The following is a 22,362-nucleotide window of genomic DNA, read 5'->3' as shown; positions in this document are numbered from 1 at the left end:
AGAGCATTTCTTCCCGATATCCAGCTTCTCTTCTAGACTCTGGAAGAAGACTGGCCACACTGTCTCCATGGCTGCCTGGTCAGAAATGGTGGGAGCTTTGTGGCAGCTGTGCTTGTTTGAGGGACTTTTTTTTTTTTCTTTTTTCTTTTTTTCGGAGCTGGGGACTGAACCCAGGGCCTTGCGCTTGCTAGGCAAGCGCTCTACCACTGAGCTAAATCCCCAGCCCCACTGAGCTAAATCCCCAACCCCGTTGGAGGGACTTAAGTACAGTCACCTTCCTCTAAGATCCACCCCACTCCCTGCCTGTGTCTGCTGTGGCCGCAGGCTCCTTCACACACCTGTGGCTTTTCTAAATCTCTCTTCCTACTCTAATGGCACTGTAACCCAGTTCCTCACACTCATCCCACTTGAGGACCAGGTCTGTGTCTTCTTTCCCGGTACAGTTCCTGGATGCGGTAAGCACACAGAGAATGAAGGAGACCACGGGCAGGGAGGAGCACGCCTCTGCATCTTTCAAACCATCGGTCGCTTCCACCATTCCTGGGGTATTATGGGACAGAGGCCTGACTGAGGGACCACATTGTGCCTTGAAGGCCTTTTTGACCCTCTCTGGTGCTTCCAGTGAAGGCAACCGGAGAACATGAGGAAGAGGAGCTCACCTTGCAGTGGATACCAGGAGTACCCGTTGATGATCCCGTTGGGGAAGCTCCTCTTGTTTTTACACTGATCCCCTTTTGTCATGTTGGGATTCCGTGAGGCATAGGTGTACGCCAGGTGTTGAAAAACATCGTCATCTGGAGTCAGGCTTCGGGACAACAGTGTCCCCGTGGCTGTGTTAGAAAGACAAAGGGATGCGAACAACTCACCTTCGCAGACACCATCACAGCACACAGAGAGGGTAAGCAATCGTGGCACACACACACAGTCTTGTTTCCTACCTCCGGGAACACCCCCTCTATCCTCTTTCTGCTTTTTAATGAACCAGGGTATCAGTTCACAAAATAATCAGCCTAGAAAAGAAGGCAATGGGGCTGGAGAGATGGCTCAGTGGTTAAGAGCACTGACTGCTCTTCCAGAGGTCCTGAGTTCAATTCCCAGCAACCACATGGTGGCTCACAACCATCTGTAGTGAGATCTGATGCCCTCTTCTGGTGTGTCTGACAGCTACATTGTACTTGTGTGTGTGTGTGTGTGTGTGTGTGTGTGTGTGTGTGTGTGTGTGTGATAAATCTTAAAAAAAAAAAGAAATGAAGGTCATTATCAAGCTCTTTGTCATGCTTGTCAGTATCTGGAGTTCAGTCATTTTCCTCTGGTGATGCCAGGGGTTAACAGGTACCTCAGCCACACTTTCAGTGTTGTGTGTGTGTGTGTGTGTGTGTGTGTGTTTTGAGACAGTCTCTCTATGTAGTCCTCGATGTCCCAGAACTCACTATGTACACAGGCTGGTCTCAACTTTCTAAGTGCTGACTTTTCTAGGTAAACACATCTCATTCTCCAGAGTCTAAAGCAGTGGTTCTCAACCTTCCTGATGCTGCGACCCCTTAATACAGTTCCTCATGTGGTGGTGAACCCCAACCATAAAGTTATTTTCATTGCTACTTCATAACTGTGATTTTGCTGTCATGGATCATAATATAAATATCTGATATGCAGATAGTCTTAGGTAACTCCTGTGAAAGGGGCATTTTCCCCCTAAAGGGGCGGTGACTCACAGATTGAGAGGAGCTAGAAACAGTCAACACTGTTCACACAACTCAAAAAAAAAAAAAAAGGTAAAAAGATAAACCACCCTGGTTTTATTTACTTCCAGCCACATAACCTAAGTCTGTGATACAAGCAGCATCTGGCTGTAGGATTTCACTGATGGTGGCCATGTTATGGGTTATCACTTCAGCCACTCTGTCCATCTACTGGTTAAGAATTACTGGAAGAGGGGTTGGGGATTTAGCTCAGTGGTAGAGCGCTTACCTAGAAAGTGCAAGGCCCTGGGTTCCGTCCTCAGCTCCGAAAAAAAACAAACAAACAAACAAACAAACAAAAAACAGAAAAAAAAAAAAAGAATTGCCAGAAGAGCTGGCCATATAGCTTAGGCTGCACCATGCCTGACTAGTGTGCATATCATCCTAGGTTTGATCCCCAGAATTTCCTACACGCGTGCCTGCAAGGACCAGAAGTTCGAGATCACTCTCAGCTACATGGTCTGTTTCAGGCTCCCTGGCACGCATGAGATTGTTATCTCCCTCCCCACCCCCCAAACAATCCCAGGAAAATTGGGGAAGGGTTGCGGAAGCTAGGGTCTTTCTAGTCCAGTGAGAGAAGTTAGTTGAGGATTGCAGAGTTCACCTGCTTCAGAGGTGCAATGGTTGCTTACAGAGCAGGGACCCCATCACTTACCTTGCACGCCATTATCAAAGGGGTAACTGGCCACCAGGGCACCCCCATGGAGATTCGCAGAGAGGACAAATGTCTCGGTTTGCAGCCACGTCATGACCGCCAGGGTCTCGGGCTGCTTGGTTACACTGTTATTTTCAAAGGCATCAGGGAAGTTTCTGTTCAGGTCATAATTATTGTAGTTTTCCCTTTAAAAGAAAAGGATTTTGTAGGGTTTATTGGAGTGTGTGTGGGGGGGAGGGGGCTGGTCTTGCTGGGCACAGACCTGAGGCTTAGGTTCCAGGTGTTTCCCAGATGTGACTGCAGGTTGAGAGGATAATTGCTTTGGAAGCCTCTCGTGAATCACAGCTAAAGTCCCCGTCCCCTACTGTGCGACTTTCTTTGCCCATGGGACATTAGCTACTGTGGCACGTGCAGTCTGGGTGCTGGTTTGCATTCTGGGACTTGTTCTTGGAACGGTGCCTTTTAGACTCTGAGGCACCACTGGTGGGCTTCGTAGAACAATGAGGAACCCGGGTGACAGGCCCTCTGAGAGCTCAGACACATGGCCCCAGGCTAACTGACATTGATATCCCCCCCTGCTTTGCCCTTCTCAAACTGCAGACTTACAGAATAAAACAGTTAATGTAAAGGCTCAGTCGCCATGCTCGGCAACGATCCTTACACGGCAGCCAAGGTCAGAAACAGGTTAACTTACACAGACATGCGCAGGACGCTGGCATGACCATGCTAACTGTGCTAGAAAAGTTAAAGAGGAAAGGAATCCAGTGGTGAGAGTTTACTTATTTTTGGCAAACTCAACAGATTTATAAACCGGGCGACGATATGTGTAATCACTGGAGAAACGCCGAACTCCCTGAGGCAGTTTGAAACAAAATATACCAAAATATATACTTCTTAGGCTATTGGATTAATAAACCAGTTTTGGAAGGCTGATGTATTATGCTAGGCTGGTGGTTCTCAACCTATGTGTTGAAACCCCTTTTCGGGGGGAGGCGAAGTCGAACCACTCTTTCACAAGGGTCACAGATCAGCTGTCCCGCACGTCAGATGTGTACATTACAATTCGTAACAGTAGCACAATCACAGTTATGAAGTACTAATGAAAACAATTTATGGTTGGGGTTAGCACACATGAAGAATTGTGTTAATGGGTGGCAGCATCAGGAAGGTGCAGGGCAATGCGGAGCTAACAAAGATAAAAAAACCACAAAGCAAGGGCTGGAGAGATGGCTCAGTGGTTAAGAACACTGACTGAGGGGCTGGGGATTTAGCTCAGTGGTAGAGCACTTACCTAGGAAGCGCAAGACCCTGGGTTCGGTCCCCAGCTCCGAAAAAAAGAACCAAAAAAAAAAAAAAAAAAAAAAAGAACACTGACTGCTCTTCCAGAGGTCCTGAGTTCAAATCCCAGCAATCACACTGTGGCTCACAACCATCTGTAATGGGATCTGATGCCCTCTTCCGGTGTGTCTGAAGACAACTACAGTGTACTTATATAATAAATAAATCTTTAAAAAGTTTTTTTGACTCCCAGGACCCACCCCCATGGTGAAAGGAAAGAATCCCCCTGAAAGTTATTCTCTTAGGTAATTTCCACTGTGGCATGCCCTATACCACGTCCCACAAATAAATAACATATATATTAGAAATTGTGCCATGACTGTCCCACAAGATGAGAACGCACACAGGGGACTAAACATATGATACATGGTCGGGGAAGGAGTTTTCATAGGAATGCTCTGCGGGCAACCGATGCGGGTGGAAACACATGTACACAGTACCTGAGCTGAGAAAGCACCCAGGAGTTCCAGGAGGAAGAGCAGAGAGGCCGGAGCAGGCAGAGTGAGGAGTGGTCAGCAGAGGCAGAGGGACTAGGCAGGCGCCATGTTTCATCCTACAAGATGGCAGCCTGGGTGCGCCTGTGCTAGGCACGGGCTCTGGGGTGCTTCTCTGTGAGGTGAGTCCTCTTGTCGGGTGGAATGGGAGCCTCGTGGGAGACCAGCCCATCTTTACCTTCCATTACTGTAGTAACAGTCGGGCTTCTTGACGGCTTCGAATCCATCTGGGTTCATGGAAGGCATGATGTGGATCCGGGTGCTGTCGATCAGGCGTGTCATTTCGGCGTCCTTCCCATAACTGGTTACCAGATAGTCGATCAAGTGGAGCAGCAGTTCTCGCCCCACAGTCTGCATGCGAAAAGGAACGGGGTTGTTGTTTATATTAAGTCAGGAATAAGAAAAGGACTCTCCAAAGCACATCTCACTAGAGGGGTCTCCACATTTGAGATCTTAGATCAAAGTGTGTTTGTGAGACTACTGGTTTTCAAGCAGTGGCAAGGGTCAGCTCACTGCCAGCCCCAGGGGTTTTTTTTGGTGACAGTTCAGGTAAATCATCTGCTCTTGGTATGTGTGCGAAGGAGTGAACCCAGAACAATTTAGACTTAAAAGGATTAGAAGTTCTTAGCAGCCAACCATCAGTGGAGGAGTTAAAGACTGAAGGGGCCGAAGGGGTTTGCAACCCCATAGGAAGAACAACAATATCAACCAACCAGACTCTCCCAGAGTTCCCAGGGACTAAACCACCAACCAATGAGTACACATGGAGCCACCCATGGCTCCACCCCATATGTAGCAGAGGATGGCCTTGTCAGGCATCAATGGGAGGAGAGGCTTTTGGTCCTATGAAGGCTCAATGCCCCAGCATGGTGGTGGTGGTGGTGGGGCAGTGAGGTAGGAGTGGGTGGATGGATGGGGGAGCACCCTCATAGAAGCATGGGGAGGGAGAAGGGGAGAGGGGTTTGCAGAAGGGAAACTGGGAAGGGGGATAACATTTGAAATGTAAATAAAGAAAATAATTAAAAAAAATTAGAGGCTCTTATCATGGTGGTCTTCATTTCTTTGCCTTCCAAGAGACAAGAACATGGTGCCCGTCTAACCTGTCAGGTTAGACCCTAGATTTTAATGCGATTGATCTTATTAACCGGCCTCAAGATCTAAGCGGTCCCAGCATCTCACACTCTCCTTTTGCCCTTGCACACCTGTGTCAGTTGCCTGTGTCTGTCATCTTTCTGATTTCCACATTCTTACGACGGAGGAATCAAGGCTCAAGGCTCATTTGCATATCATGCACGGACAATGCATAGTTTCTGCCACACGGATGGATTATTCGGTGTTATTTAGATTTTTTTTAAAAAACGTGCTCATTTTTTGTTCATATTAAAGGTAAAATTTCAGGGCTGGAGAGATGGCTCAGTGGTTAAGAGCACTGACTGGTCTTCCAGAGGATCCAGGTTTGATTCCCAGTACCAACATGGCGGCTCACAAACATCTGCCACTCCAACTTCAGGGAACGCAGCGTTCTGGCCTCTATTGACGCCAGGCACTAATGTGGTACACACACATAGGTGCAGGTAAAAGACCCACACATAAATTAAAATAATAATTAAAAAATTAAAGAAAAATTAACTGATTCCAGTGGGTTGTCCTTTGACCTCTACATGTGAGTCCTCTGACACATGTGTACTCAAACACACACACACACACACACACACACACACACACACACACACACACACACACACACACCTAAAGTACACAATAAATAAAAACATAACAAAGCAACTTAAAATATCAAGTTCTCCATCTGGTTTTAATCTCTGGCTAATACATTAAATTTGACTAAATTAAATGGATTTATTTATTTATTTTTTTTCTTTTCTTTTTTTCAGAGCTGGGGACCGAACCCAGGGCCTTGCGCTTGCTAGGCAAGCGCTCTACCACTGAGCTAAATCCCCAACCCCTAAATGAATTTTTATATGCTGGGTATGCCACACATTTTATTCTATATTCTTAAACATTTTGTATTTAATTTAAATTTTTTATTTTATATGGATGGCTGTTTTTCTTACATGTATGTCTGTGCACTGTGTACATGTCTGGTGAAGCCAGAGGAGGACGTTGGATCCCCTGGAACTGGACTCCAGACAGTTGTGAGCTGACGTAGGTACTGGGAATTGAACCCTGGTCCTCTGGAAGAGCAGCTAGTTCTCTTAACTGCTGAGTCATCTCTCCAGCCTCCCCTATCTCACCAGATTATTTTTAATTCCTCTTATTCTCTTTCCACAGAAATAGATGAATGTTTGGAGGGATTTTGGAAATATCAATAACAGTCATTCTTAGTGATAGTTGCTGGGTGGCTTCTCTCTGCTTATTTTTCAAGTATCATTTTTTTTAAACTGAAGAGAACCCATGTTGTCTTTCTTCATGGACTAACAAAATAATATTTCTTTGAGAGGAAGTATGTAACCCAAGAAGTATCTGTCTTAATATTTCAAAATAAATTCCCAGGGCTTAGCTACAGATGTTTTTTTAAAAAAAGAATCTCACGAACATAAAGAAACAATCATGCGTCATTTAGCTTTAAAAGGCTGAGGCAAACACACGCATGTCTCAGAGGGAGTTAAACAAAGTCCTCTTGCTGTTTTCTTTATTGGGCCATATTTGCTGTCCATGTGATTTATGACAAATATTATTCAAATGTATTCCCTGCAGCCTGAGTGTAAATGGCTCAACGACTCATTCATGTTTTATGTATAAACCTCCCTTTTTTGCCCCTTAAATTCAGGACTTGGAGTATGAAACCTCAGGTGCTCAAACTTTAAGCGTTTGCTGAACAGGCTCCTCTCAGGGTAACCATACCGCCTTCCCAGACTGCTCAGGCTTCTCATCAGGGTTCCCTGAGACATCCCCCAATCCTGACTCAACTCAGAAAGCAGAGGACAAATCTCTTAGCAGCTTAGTTCGACTCAAACAAGTGGAACTGGCCAGATAGGTACGAATGGGCCCAAGTCTCAGTCTACAAAGACTTTCAGTGACAGGTACCAGTGATGCGTGTGTGTGTGTGTGTGTGTGTGTGTGTGTGTGTGTGTGTGTGTGTGTGGTGGGGTAGTAGCTGAACCAGTGGGAGCTGTTTTTAAATTGATCACTGGGCGGGGCAGTGCACACTTTTAACCCCAATGCTCCTGAGGCAGAGGCAGGCAGTTCTCTGTGAGTTCAAGGCCAACCTGGTCTACATAGTTCTAGACCAGACAGGGCAACCTAGTGAGACTACTAGTAATTCATTTGTCAGATTGCCTAGTCCTTCTTGTTCAAATACTGGCCCAAATATCTTATATGCTTTCTCTGACCTCCACATCCGGGTTCTGTGTGGCCCTATCACACTTGATATCCATGTTGCTAAATGGTCTATAGTCCCTGGACTAACCGCCCTTCCCATTCCAGAGTAGGGATCCTGTTTTCCTCTGGTCTATCTTGCTTAGCTGCTGGCACAGCGGACATCCAAGACAGGGTTTCTCTGTGTAACCTTGGTTGTCCGGGAACTCATTCGGTAGACCAGCCTGGCCTCAAACTCACAGAGATCGCCTACCTCTGCTTCCCAAGTGCTGGGATTAAAAGCATGTGCTTCCTGAAAACAGCAACAACAGCAGAGTAGTCCTGATCTCCTAATGGGTTAATCAACGGTAGTGTGTGGGCAACTGTTTATCGGATGTCCGCCAGGCCAGGAATTCAGGGCAGGGGCCCGGAGGGAAGAGCTGCAGCAGGGACTGTTGCTTACTGGCTGTTGCTTATACAACCCAGGAGCATCTGCCCAGGGGTGGCACCATCACAGTGGGCTGGACCCTCCCAAATCGGTCATTAATAACGTCAATAATGCTACCAAGTATGATGGAATTTTCAAAATCTATAGCAAACAGCCATAGTAAAAAAAATTATTGGTATGAATTATGGAAATATAGAAAAGACATGAAAAACTATAGAAGGAAACAAAAAACAATACCCAGTACTCCCCACATATACAAAACAAAGCAAACAAAACAAAACAAAACAAAACAACCCCAGAACTGCAGTTCAGTTAAACTTAATGAATATTCCTTGAGTATTTCCTTCTGCAGGAATCAGGACATGGGCCCCAAGGTCAGAGGAGCCTGAGGTAGCCCTCTTCCTTGTCAGTGGCTGAGCTGAAGGCTTGTGCTGGGTTGGTCAGCAGTCGGACTTGCCTTTAGTACTTCCTACTAAGAACACGTGGAGATGCTTATGAAACTAGAGATTGCATGTGTCAATTATTTTCTCTGCAAAAATTTTAAAAGCACAGGATAGAAATAATTATAAAACCGAGCAGAGAAGAGCTTGTGGAAGGAACAGGGGTTCCCTTGCCCTCCTCTGTGACAATCCCACCAGGGCTGAGGATATTAGACATTCTTTTTTTTTTTTTTTTTTTTTTTTTTTTTGGTTCTTTTTTTTCGGAGCTGGGGACTGAACCCAGGGCCTTGCGCTTCCTAGGCAAGCGCTCTACCACTGAGCTAAATCCCCAACCCCTGATATTAGACATTCTTATGTCAGCGTGTGGCTGTGGCTTGCAGTCAAGCTGGGTTTTAATTGGTTCTACTTTTCTCCAAAGCAAGCCAGTAGCAGGATGGAGTGATGCTGTGTGTGTGTGTGTGTGTGTGTGTGTGTGTGCATGTGCACGCAAGTGTGAGCTTACATGTATTTATGTGTGTGTTTGCATGTGAATCTGTGTAAATGCATTTTATGTGTGCATGTGTGTGCATACATGTACGTATGGGTGTGAGCCCATGTGCCTATGTGTGTGGAGACAATGGTGGTAAAAGTCCTACCTCTGACAGTCTCAAGGTGCCAGGAGAGTAGAGTCTGGAGAAAGCTACAACAAGGTTAACATCTGGAAGGAAAAAAACTGGAAATTCTTCCCCACTTGAGCTACGGAAAGGAAACAGAACATAATCCATCCTCTCCCTGCCCTCAAAGAACACACTCAACCATAGACATTCAAATCTCGGAGAGGGAGGTGTTATGTAAATGACTACTGAAGAATCATGAGGTGAGGCTCAAGGTCCTGGGGGTGCATGTTTTTCTTTTAGCTCACTACCCCACTCCTGCACTTTCCTTTTCTTAATAAGTTCTATTTTTTAAATATTTTATTTATTTAATGTATATGAGTACACTGTAGCTGTCTTCAGATACACCAGAATCCGTTACAGATGGTTGTGAGCCACCATATGGTTGCTGGGAATTGAACTCAGGACCTCTGGAAGAGCAGTCAGTGCTCTTAACCACTGAGCCATCTCCCAGCCCCAGTTCTTTCTATTTCTAACTCTGTATCCCCACTCTAGTTCTTTGCCCATGGGCATAAAAACCTGGGAAGTTCAGTGGGTGCCTTGGAACTCAGAACCGGACTTACAATGTGACTACCTGTGGCCCAAGGAAAATCTCACAGAGTGTGTGCCTGCATCTCTGTGAGCTAATTAAAACATGATTAGCCTTTAGGAACATCCATTAGTAGCCCATATAAATTAAATCTAGAAGCGAGGTGGGGAATCTGCCCTTCAACATTCCAAGGAGCTTGCAAAGCAGGGTCTGAATGAACTACGAAAGCACCTGCTGGTTTTGCTAAGAAAGGTAGAACCTTAACATTCTTTCTTTCATGTGGTTCTGAAGACAGCATGCCCATCAGCTGTGAGGATGTCATCTGTGAGCTCCCCAGAGTGATTCCACAGCAGTCGGGGTAGGGAGTGAACCTAGAAAGCTCTGGGGACAGAGAGAGTTGATAGAAAAAGCTGCTCCAGTAACATTCCGCCTACGGGTTTCATGAGATCAACCAGACCAAGTATCAGCACAGACTGTAGATCTGTATCTAACATCTGAAGCAGGAGAAGCAGCACCCCAAAGCCAGTGAGAAGAGAGAGGAGCAGATCCATGAGTAAGTGCAGTCCAGGCTCCAGGTTTACCTTCTGATCAAACCCTGAGTCAGATGGTACTTGGGACAGCATCTAAACCTTCTGCAAGGCAATCAGACATCTTAGTGTGGTCTGTGCCTGCTAAGCATTAGCTAGTGCTCTGCCCTGGTGAAGATCTGTAAACGTATGTGTATGCATGTTTGTGTATATGTATGCATGCGTATGTTTGTGTGTATGTGTTTGTGTGTGCGTAGTGTATGTGTGCATGTTTGTGTTTGTGTGTGTATAGTGTGTATGTGTGCATATGTATCTGTGCACGTGTATGTGTGTGTATGTGTGTATATATGTGTATGTGTATGCATGTGTATGCATGTGTATGTATGTGTAAGCATGTGTATGTGTGTATATATGTGTATGTGTATGCATGTGTATGCATGTGTATGTGTGTATGTGTGTATGTGTATGTATGTTAATGTGTGAATTTGTATGTATGTGTATGTATGTGTGTATGTGTGTGTGTGTAGTTAGTTCAACACATGGAGTGGATGTCATAAAAAAGACGTGAGGCAATGACATGACATGTCACCCAGTTATGACTCATGGTTCTGGACTGGATCCTGATTCGGACAGTTTGGAAGAGAACCTGAGAATCTAGAAGGTGGGAGCAAGGTAGGACAAACATTTATTGACATTAAAGGGTACCAGTTCTAACATGTTACAAAGGGCGAAAGAGTATGTTAGAAGCACCCACTCTACACGGGTATCTGAAAGGATGAGAATGGTAAGAAAACAAAGCTCTTGTTGCAGGAATGCCAATATAGAACGTTTCCTTTCCTAGTTTCAAAGGCACATCAGTTAAATTTGTAGTAGCGGATTGTTTCTGAAGAGCCACCTAGCTTTTTCTTACTTTTTAAAAAAAGAAGTTGTAAATTTTGTCTTTAATATTTTTTTAAGCATTTAAAGGCATAATAAGCAGGTGAAACTGGAAGCAGTTTGTTCTCAATACCTTTTTAAAGACAGCACCTCATGCATCATGGGCTGGTCTTGCTACGTAGCTTAGACTCACCTTGAACTTGTGATCCTCCTGCCTTCTCTACCTCAGGACTGGAAATGTAGGCTTGTGCCAGCATGAATCATTCCATGTGGTGCTGGGGACTGAATCCTGGGCTTCATGAATGGTAGGTGGTAGGAAAAATGTTGTACCAACTGGGCCACACCATCAACCTCCAGTACTTTTTATATTAAGCTCAAATTTTAGTTCTTTGGAGTAAAAAAAGTCCAACTGCTTATAGATTATTCTTGACTTATAAAATGTCTGTTTTCCTCTCTAGTGTTGGCTTCTACAGACAAACAGACATTACTTGCATCCATAGAAGGAAAAAATCTAACATTGTTATTATGAATTTATTTATATATTCATGTATTTATGTATGTATTTATTTAGTGTGTCTGTCTGTCTGTCTGCCTGCCCGCACATATCATATCCCAGGGCATGAGAACATCTTTTAGAAGTTGGTTCTCTCCGTCCACCATCTTGGTCCTGGGGACCAAATTCATCGGTCTTGGTGGTAAGTTCTTTTACTCACCAAGCCATCTCACTGGCCTACAGCATTATTTCTTAAGTGTAAAAATACATGATTTAAAAAGGTGTTAAAGAGGCAAAGTGGAAATACAGCTAATCCCATCAATTCCAAAGGTATTCCCTGCTCATACATTCAATATGATGATATCTAAGAGAAAGGGAAAATGTCTTCAAAAAAATCATGTGGTCCATCTGGTCTACCTTGCCATTCAGCATGCATGCCTCCCATAGGAAGTCACCAGGAGGGTCCTAGACTTCTGGAAGAGCTCAAGATCCTGGGGTCAGAGGTCCAACTTTATATATATCAGGATAGCAAGAAATAGTGTGGTGGTTTGACTATGATTGGATCATGGGAAGTGGCACTGTTAGGAGGCATGGCCTTATTGGAGGAGGTGTGGCTTTGTTGGAGGAAGTGTTACTATGTGGGTTGGCCTTAAGGCTTCCTATGCTCAGGCTCTGCCCAGTGCAGAAGAGCACCTCCTTCTGGCTGCCTGTGGAAGAGTCTTCCTCTGTTTGCCTTCAGATCAAGGTGTAGAACTCTTGGCTCCTCTAGCACCATTTCTGCATGCAGGCTGCCATGTTTCCCACCATGATAATGGACTGAAGCCAGCCCCAATTGAATGGTGTCCTTTATAAGAGTTGCCTTGGTCCTGTTGTCTCTTCACAGCAGTAAAACCCTAACTAGGACAACTTCTAAAGAAGGGTAAGACCCATTGCCCAAGATTTGTTAGCAATGTTGCTTTTTAGTAAAACACGAGTTGAAAATGTTTTCTGTTGCAAAAGATCTAAGTGAGAGGAGCACAGTGGGGCTTTACGCTCAGAGTAATTTCTCTGCTACCAGGTGATGTCATCCCTGTCTCAGCTCCTAGTAGCTCCCAAGGGGAGGGCAGAATACACCAGACCTCAAGTTCAGAGTAATAAATTTCTTTAATAGGCCCACAGAGCCCTCACCCACAGCCGTGATCTGGGACATAAAAGGTATTCAGAATGTGTCAGATCCCCACTCAAAACACATGAAGGCTTTCTCTGCTATCCCTCCACCCTTGATCAGTTCTCAGCATTCCTTAATGACTCCGGATGAACCAGAGAGACTGGGTTTGATGGGACATAGTGATTGCCAGAGACAAATGCCAAATGTTAGTGAAAGAGCATGGAGCGGGCTAGCATAGCTGGCAGGCAGGGAGGAGACCCCTGGATGTTTTGGATCTGACGATTCCTGAGTAGCAGCAACCTCTGAATCCTTAGTACCTAACTTCCTGTCTCTAATTAAAAATGGATCCCAGGGGTCCTGGATCCATAGACTAGATACTGAAAGGAAAAGGAAGTCTGGGCTGCTGTGTGTAATACAACTGTTCATTAAAAGCACTTTTGAAAAGACTCCCAGCAATGAACAGTCCACTATGATTAAAGACAGAACAAGACGAAATGGTTGTATTGTTCTTTACCCACCCCAAATCAGGTTCCTTTCTAGCAAGCATGTATTTGCATTTTAACTCAGGCTGCAAGAAACATTCTCTCAGCAGGACGGGTTGGGCCACATGCTTGGTGAGGGCTGGCTGTGGTGTCACAAAGGGTGGAGCTAGTCCTATGGAACCAGAGCTCGAGGAGGTTAAATCAGGTCAAGAGAGGTTCAGCATTGACTAGAGCATCCCACCCCAGCCATTGCAAATTGTGAATTGATTTGGCAACCAGCAGGTTCTTCTTCCTGCCATGTGTACTGACTGAAATTCCTAAAAGCTAAAAGCCTTTTAGAGAGAGTGCTTTAGACATCCCCTATCAATTTCCTTCACTGTGGTACTGGGAGCTACCAACCCTTCCTCAGTAGTGTGGTGATCTGGGACAGAGAAAACACTGAAAATATCCAGAGGAAGCCCAGAGAGGAAGACATCCTCTCCAGACCTTCTGTGCTTGCTGTTTGGTTCTCTGGCAACCTGACACAAACCATGGTCACCTAGGAAGAGGGAACTGAGACAAGTAAGTTCAGTTTTTCCATTAGGCTGGCCTGTAGGCAAGTCTGTAGGGCATTTTCTTGATTAAGGATTGATGAGGGAAGAGCCCAGCCCACTGTGGGCGGAGCTAACACCTAGGCAGGTAGTCTTGGGAAGTATGAGATAGGGCGCTGTGAGCTAGAGAAAGCAGTAAGTGACTTTCCTTAATGGTCTCTGCTTCAGTTCCTGTCCTGACTTTCCTAAATGACCTGAAATAAACCTCTTTCCCTTCATGGTCATGGTTATTATTGAGAGAAAAAGCAAACTAGGACACTAGCCATTTCCATGAGAGCGGTAAAAAGGTATTTTGCATAACAAAATTAAAACAGGGTTCGACTCCTCTAACTTGGAAAAAGACCATACTAAGGAGTCTAAGTGTGGTGATCCCACAATGGGTTGGAAAGAACATGGTGTACATCTATGCTTGAACCCTGAAAACACTGGAGCTCTGACAGACAGCATCAAATGCCACATTCACAGGCTGGAGGAACAGCCCAGGGATGAAGTACTTCCCTAGAAAGCATGAGACCTGGGGTTCCGTCCCCAGCACCATAAGGGAGTAAATAAATTAAGATTAAAATTGAAAACTAGAAACTAAAAAAGCCAGATGCTGGGAGTCTGGACAGCTGTTTGATGTCTTCTTGTTTTGAGTTCACAGAGCTCCCGTGCTGGATTTCCTACATACCGACAGGAGATGGAAAGCAACCCAGAAAGGAGCCGAGGGACACGGCTGGAGGCAGCTCAGAGAGCCCTGACACAAAAGCAGCTCTGGTTACTCTCTCAGGGGACCCAACATACAGTCATGTGACCCAATGCTGTTAGAGCCGTCTCCCCCAGTTTCCTCTCTGGCCCTTGCTGCTTGTCTACGAAGCAGGCTTTCTTGTCGCTGTTGACACAGATCTGAGGGGAAGTTTCTTTCAGACATTCCAGCTGGGTACTTACCTCATCGCCGTGCATATTAGCCACGTATTTGAACTCTGGAATCCCGACTCTGTGCTCCTTTGGAGACTGCCCCACAACAAGAACCCACAAGTTTCTACCTTCACAGGGAAGAAGAAAAGAAAAATAAGTTATCTCATAAAAATAAATAAACTCTGAGAGAACGGGAAGAGAGGGACACTTCTCCCTCCGGGCGACTTTACGATTTCCTCCTGGTGACTTATGTTCATGTGACTAACGTTTTCATGCTCCAAATGCTTGCTATTCAGAGTGAAAAGAAACTCAACCCAATAGAACCATTTCTTACGCTAGATTGGAACTGGATTTTCAAAACGTTTCCATACTGTGCTCTGGGGTCTTCCAGCCTCACAGCAAATCTTGCTAAAACATACAATTACACAGTGAAATCACAGTTGATGTTTGCCTGGAAGGGTGCCAAGTAAGTAAAGGAAAAAAAAAGGAAAAACAGAAAGAACAACAAAACTTGTAATTTTTTAAGTAACAAATCGTAGGTCTTGTATTTAAAATGCTGATGTGGTAAGACCCTTCTGTGTTCTGTTTTTCCAGTGGTGGTGAATTCAACCCAAGTGCAGCAAGGCATGTGCTTTGCCTTGAGGTCCACTGAGGGACATCCCCTCGTACCCTCTTTGTGACAGTTTTTTTAAAAGATTTATTTATTATATATAAGTACACCGTAGCTGTCTTCAGATACACCAGAAGAGGGCATCAGACCCCATTACAGATGGTTGTGAGCCACCATGTGGTTGCTGGGAATTGAACTCAGGACCTCTGGAAGAGCAGTCAGTGCTCTTAACCTCTGAGCCATCTCTCCAGCCCCGCTTTACGTATCTTAACTGTTTTCTTGTCATGAACCACTGAGACGGAACGCCAATCAAACTTTCCAACTGAGACAATATTCTGCGATCTCCTATGCTCACACAGCCAATAAGACGCTATGATTTGATTCCCAGAGTGAAGTTGAATCCTGTGGCCTACTGGACTCCAATTCTTGTACTCCTCCTACCAACAAAAGACTCTTTTTCAAGGGGCTTAATTTCCAAGCCGGTAACAAAGAAGTCAAGCCAGGCATGGCAGTGCATGGTTGAAATCTTAGCACTCAGTAGACTGAGGCAGAGAATTGTCATGAGTTCAAGGACAGTCTGAGCTACATAAGTAAGTACCAGACAGGCCAAGGTCATACAGCAAAACACTGCCTTAACCAATAAACCAAATTAAGATGTTCCTTTTGATTTTAAAATTGTCTCACTCTTTTAATAGTCTCAGAAGTTGACACACACACACACACACACACACACACACACTTCATATATGTGTGATAACTGTGCTATATGCGGAAGTTAAGAGCCTAGGAAAGGCCTCTAATAGCAACAAAAGGGCTGGTGCTCAACAGTTGTCTGCAGATTTCCAGATCTGTCCTTCGGTCAGGGACAGGTAGGGGCTGAGGGATGCTAGTAGTCCTGAGGGGCCGAGGGGAAGGAAACATACACCGGATTCATTGTTTTCAGCATTTATTCATAATTAATTGGAATAATATTGTAGGGTGCTCTGTTATAACAAGGCAATGCTTTAAATTCAGTAAAACTGCAAGGATTCTTAGACAATAACCAAAGTATGGCTTGGCTGATTAATAATAGTTCCCACCCTATGCAGAGCTTGTGTTCTCTCTCTGTCTCTCTCTGTCTCTCTGTCTCTCTGTCTCTGTCTCTGTCTCTCTCTCTCTCTCTCTCTCTCTCTCTCTCTCTCTCTCAGCCTGTCTTTCCCTCTCAAATGCTGGTATCAAAAGCATGTGTCATCATGCTTAGGTTTTTTTCAGTTTTCTATCATTCATTCATTCATTCAACTTGTTGAAGACCACTCTATCCAGTCACCTACCTAGTCAGAGCGTACAAGTAAGTCGTGCTCTCCGTCAAGAAGGTCCTGGGAATTAGGTTCAACATGCTGTAGGTCTACTGAGCTATACCTGCAGCCCCTAAATTTTTGATCTAGGGAAGAAATGCAACATGGAAATCTAGCCACACCTATATGGCATACATAACCATAGAGATGTGTGTAGGGTCCTGTTGTGTGTGTAGAATCAAAGAAGAAATGGTTACCTTCTCCCTGCGGGAAACTCTACCACACCCCACAGAGGTGGGGCTTCACACACGCTGCTTCTGGACAGGGTTCCAGAGAATGATTCTGGTGTGCTGTGTGGAGAGGGACATACTAGCTCATCATTTCTGGACCTGAAATCAGTTCACCTGAATTCCTCTGATGCCTGTGGCACCAACTCTAGTCACTGGGAACTTCAGTGCTACTGAGTTAGAACATTTTTATGGGAAACAAGTCTTTTTATGACCTGCTAACCAGGGCTCTTTGTGCTTGTACCAGGAAATCCTTTTTCATAATTATTAGTGCTTTCAAAGCCAGATAATAACATATTTTTTTTTCGGAGTTGGGGACTGAACCCAGGGCCTTGCACTTGCTAGGCAAGCGCTCTACCACTGAGCTAAATCCCCAACCCCAATAACAGATTTGTATTGTGTAGATGTAGCCCTGTTCCTTATGGGCAAGGGGGGGGGAAATCAGCATCAGCTCAACAACATATTTGTTCACGATTGCAAGACTACAGCTGCTGGCTGGTCACACGCCGGATGGTGAGGGACAACAGAACTCTATTGGAATGGAACCCCAATATTATTTAGTTTAAGGGGGGGGATGAAGACAAACCAGTCAAGCATAAAAACGATAAGATACTGTGGGAAACGCAATCCTCCTTTAGCATGGGTGACCTCTGAGTGACCTGTAAAATAAACTGACTTTGAGTGACTTCAAAAGCAGCAAGGAGACCGAGATCCAAGCAGGCCCCAGAAGAACGCACAGTCCTGTTGGAGATGAGGACCCTCTCAAAGGGCGTCAGCCACCCTCTCCACCACACCAGCCCCCTAGCCTAGACTCAAGTAAGCCAAGGGGAAGACAAACCATTTGCTTTTAACTGTATAGTTGCCAAGGTATGAATTAATTTAAGCAAGATCGGTCTTTACCCCGTAAAGCTGGAATTACTTTACTCCCCAAAGTTCTAGCTAATCATGGGCGTGCTCAAGAGATCTGAAGCTAGGTGGGCAAGATGGTGAAAGTGATGTTCGAGCCTGACCTAATCAGTCCCCGGAGTGCATGGTGGGAAGGAAGAACCAAATCTTTCTCTTTACCAAGCAAATGAAACCTGGAGTCAAGATATTTATTGGTGTTTATGTTCTATTTTTCCTGGACTCTTCCATTTATTTGCTTTGGTGTCCCTAGCTCCCTCTCACTTTGGGCCTACAGGCAACCATACTGACTTCCACAGGGAAGTGCTCCAGAGCTGTGGAATCAGGCATGGCTCTGCTTGCAGGGTCTGGTTGACCCTATTTCCATGTGTGTAGGGCAGTCACTAGATGGCCCCTTTTCAAATACTGTTAATTCCACAAAAAGAATTTCTAAGAAATTTCTTCCAAAAAATTACCTCACAGATAATGCACCTTAGAGTTTACACACATGTGCACATATACAGTCGATCACACACAGACACACACACACACACACATACAGACACACACAGACATACACAGACACAACAGACACACACACAGACACACAGAGACACACACACACATACAGACACACACAGACACACAGAGACACACACACAGACACACACAGACACAACAGACACACAGACACACACAGACACACACAGACACACACAGACACACAGACACACAGACACACAGACACACAGACACACAGAGACACACACAGACACAACAGACACACACACAGACACAACAGACACACACACAGACACAACAGACACACAGAGACACACACATATACACACACAGACACACAGAGACACACACACAGACACACAGACACACAGAGACACACACACAGACACACAGAGACACACACAGACACAACAGACACACACACAGACAAAACAGACACACACACAGACAAAACAGACACACAGAGACACACACATATACACACACAGACACACAGAGACACACAAAGACACACACACAGACACACAGACACAGACACACAGAGACACACACAGAGACACACACACACTCACATAGACACACACACATAGACACACACACATAGACACACACAGACACACACACAGACACACACAGACACACGCAGACACACGCACACACAGACACAGACACACACACACACACACACACACTCACACACACGAACTGGACACAAAGATGTTGGCTGACTTAACAAGAGACCAAGCTGCAAGCAGCTGTCTTGACTAAGTCAGTGAAGCCGCCAGGGCGACCAGCTCACTTAGGAATCCTGATATGAACTTTGAAATAAAATCAGACGAGTGTTCATCCTGGGCACTGCCTCACTTTCTTTTTCTCAGTATGGTGGAAACCCCTGTGGCCCGCCAACAGCGTGCCCACTGGGATGGGCTCTGGAAGGAAGTCAGTTCCTAGATCAGTTCCAGAGCAGATGGACCTTTGGGAGTGCTTCTTTAGGAGAGCGCCGAGAGCGCCGGAGCCCACAGCGCACATCTGGTTTCAGGTTCGACTCTGCCAGCTGAAGGATGGGGTTTCATCTGTGTCCACATCTGTCCCCACGAGTGGAACATTTTTCTATCAGACCAGAGCAACATCAGTGCTAGGCTCCATTTTGTTTCTCACTGAACAGGTGATAGGGTGGTTTGGAGAGTTTTCTTTCCTAAATGAAAGGCCTTTCCATTTTTATTTATGTTTTTAAAAAGCAAAGCTAGACGTCGACTCCAGCCTTTGTGAGCGCTCTACCAAGAACGCAAGTGGTTAGTGGCAGGAATCCTACCTCTGAGCTACTCCCCCATCCCGACCGTACATTTTTAATTGAAGAAGGCAAAGAGACTATCTGGAGATGAATTGGGTTGGGGTGTGTTTTCTTTTTCTGATTTCAACATGGTTAAGACCCCTAGAACCCAGGAAAGTGTCCACAGGCGGCAATCCAAACAGGATCCTGTCTTCTCCACCTGGCTACCCTTGTCACCCCCCTCCCCCAACCCCATTTGCTCTTCAACACACAGCAAACTGAAAAGTATACACATAAAGCAAGTTTTCAAAAACTAGACACAAAATCGTCACATCCCAACCATCATAATTTCTCTATTTTTTTCCCCCTAGTCTTTTCCTTTTTCTTCACATAGAGATGGAAACTTGTTTTTAAATCCCCAAAGCTAAAAAGTCTCTAGAGGCCTCATACTATAAAAAGCCCAGCTTCTCTTACTGGTCCCTTGGGGGAGAGATAGTAACATAATTCACTTGTCTTTTTTGAAGGTCAGGTCAGTAGTAACCATGGGAAGTTGGGCATTCCCTTGAAGTGCAAACAAGTATGTAAAGAGATTTCTTAAATGTCCCTTTGATTTCTTTGGCGTTGGGTCTGAACCCAGGCCTCACATATGCTATGCACACGCTCTAGCTTCTTGGATTTGAAATGATGCAATCTCCATTAGGGAATGGTACAATGTATCGTCCTTTGGGAGTTCCCTTTTATACCTAGAAGCATTCTGTCCTAGTGATGTCAGGCAGGTGGGATCCAGGGCGTACTAACCAACAGGCCTCCGAAGACACAACAGAAAGGACGATGGGCGGGCCAACTCAAGGCCCTGAACTGAAAGACAATGGTGGTAACTGACTGGTGGTCAAGGCATAAAGCTAGTTAACAGTGATCACTATGCAAGCTCAGGGCTCCAAAGGACCAGGTCTGACTGACAGGACCAGGGTCATTACTGTTTGATCAGACCTCTTGTCTCAAATTCATGGCCTTGTTTTTTTTGGCCACTATTATAATCCTACAGTGCTTACATGCATACCATTTCACTTGGTATGTATCCTGTCCGTGATATGTATACCGTATCATCTGATATTAGATAACCAACAGCGGCTCTTCCCTAGGGCAGACAACTCCTCCCCTTCTCAGCACTCTTAGGTTGCTTGTAGCCCTTTGTCCAGCAGTACCGCTCGGTGAGATTTCTCCTTTCCCAGTTTGCTAACTTGGATGTCTATTAGCGTCATCCTTGTCCAGGTCTTGCCTAGGCAGCCATATTGCTGAGATTTCATGGGTACTGTTTCCCTGACACTTCTAGAAGATGCAATCTCACAACAGGTTTCCCGTTCCTTGTGCTCTTACAATCTTCCTGCTCCCTCTTCTGCTATGATCCCCGAGCCTTGGGTGCAGGAGTTACAATGGAGATGCACTGGCTGGGGCTGGGCACCACGGGCTCCCTTGTTCTCTACCGTGTGATTGGTTGTGGCTTTCCGTAATGGTCTCCATCTGTTATAATGAGGAGCGTCTTTGATGATATATTGCTTCCTTGCCTGTTCTGAGTAAAATCTTAACTATTTGATTTGACTACTGCTTGTGTTCTGTTGAACTCTTCTCTTTGGGGATTGCAAGAGCTAAGAGACTACCATTGAAGCTGAGACCAGAAGAAACCAGGGACCTCCCCATGGCAGTGAGATTGTGGTCCTTTTATTGACTGGTGTTCCTCTTTGCCGTCTCCTCTCCCTCATCTCTCTCATTACCGTAGGGAGAGACAGAGACTTGCATGCCACAGTGCATGTGTGGAGGTCAGAGGGCAGCCCTGTGGAGGTAGTCTCCCTCCACCTTCCATGGGTCCCAGAGAGGGTGCTCTGGTTTTCAGGCTTGCACAGCAAGTCGCTCTAGCTGCTGAGCCATCTCAGCAGCTGCATACTGGCGTTCTCATTTCGTACCCGTGACTATAGGTGCATACTGCTGTAATTTATGATTAGGTTAATTTTGAGCCACTTAATCCTCCTCTGAAAAAGTGTGTCTTTGAGGTCTGCTTGTCCTCGTTGGTATTTATTTCTATTACAAGAACTTTAATTTGCTAGTTTCCATGGAAGTTACTCTGGAGGAGAACCTGACTACTCTCGGTTTCCTCCTCCCAGAGCTTGGGCCATAAAGTCTTACACTCTAAGATCAAGCAAAGCTAGAGTCTTGAATGAAGGCAGGTGCACTCCCAGAACAAGCAGAGAGTCTAATGTTGCCAAATGAGACTCCCTGAAGGACCAACCTAGGACATTTGATGGATTAACAAAGATGGACTCTTTATTATTATTATTATTATTATTATTATTATTATTATTACTCTTTTTTTCTGCATGTTTTTTTTTTTTTCGGAGCTGGGGACCGAACCCAGGGCCTTGTACTTGCTAGGCAAGCGCTCTACCACTGAGCTAAATCCCCAACCCTCCTCTTTTTTTTCTATTTTTATTTTCCTGGATTTTGTTTGCAGTGCTGAGGACTGAGGAAGGAACCAGGGTCACGTGAGTGTTAGGCAAGCATTCTCTCTCCGAGATACATCTCCATCCTCGTCTGATTTCGAGAAACGCTGTCATTGCACAAGCTCAGACTGGCCTGGACCTCGGAACCCTCATGCCTCTTATCCCCACAGTGCAGAGATTATGGGCATCCACCATGGTGTCTCTTACCCTTCTGACAACTCCACCTCCCAATGGGTCACCTGTTTAGTAAGGGTGCCAACTCTCTATTAGAGTGGCATGCCATCTGCCTCCAAGCAGCAGCGTCTTTGATCTCTTAGATACTACACGGTTAGGCGTGGCTTGTTCCTGAGTGAGGTGCGCACTGGTTCTAAACCTGCCCTGCCAGCCTTGAGAGCCTGC

The 22,362-nt window shown here is 45.3% G+C and overlaps 1 protein-coding gene across 3 annotated transcripts in view; it reads right to left on the bottom strand.

Annotated features, from left to right (window-relative positions):
• Cpm (carboxypeptidase M) overlaps window positions 1–22,362 on the bottom strand; it is a 60,524-nt gene that overhangs the window by 14,869 nt on the left and 23,293 nt on the right. For 2 of the 3 annotated variants that reach the window (XR_015624047.1, XM_087557257.1), the window contains exons 3-6: window positions 14,654–14,747; window positions 4,405–4,577; window positions 2,395–2,579; window positions 660–830 (exon numbers count right to left, since the gene is read on the bottom strand). Coding sequence is in view for 2 of the 3 variants with exons in the window: in XM_087557257.1 (XP_087413383.1) it covers window positions 660–830; window positions 2,395–2,579; window positions 4,405–4,577; window positions 14,654–14,747 (623 nt within the window). In the remaining variant the exon portion in view is untranslated. Of the gene's footprint in view, window positions 1–659; window positions 831–2,394; window positions 2,580–4,404; window positions 4,578–14,653; window positions 14,752–22,362 lie in introns of all 3 variants that reach the window. The other variant, NM_001108098.1, reaches the window with a different exon arrangement.

The sequence above is a fragment of the Rattus norvegicus genome, chromosome 7 (assembly GCF_021556685.1).
Source record: "Rattus norvegicus strain SHRSP/BbbUtx chromosome 7, alternate assembly SHRSP_T2T, whole genome shotgun sequence".
In the NCBI taxonomy this organism is placed as follows: domain Eukaryota; kingdom Metazoa; phylum Chordata; class Mammalia; order Rodentia; family Muridae; genus Rattus; species Rattus norvegicus.
This window is presented reverse-complemented; position numbering and strand designations above follow the sequence as displayed.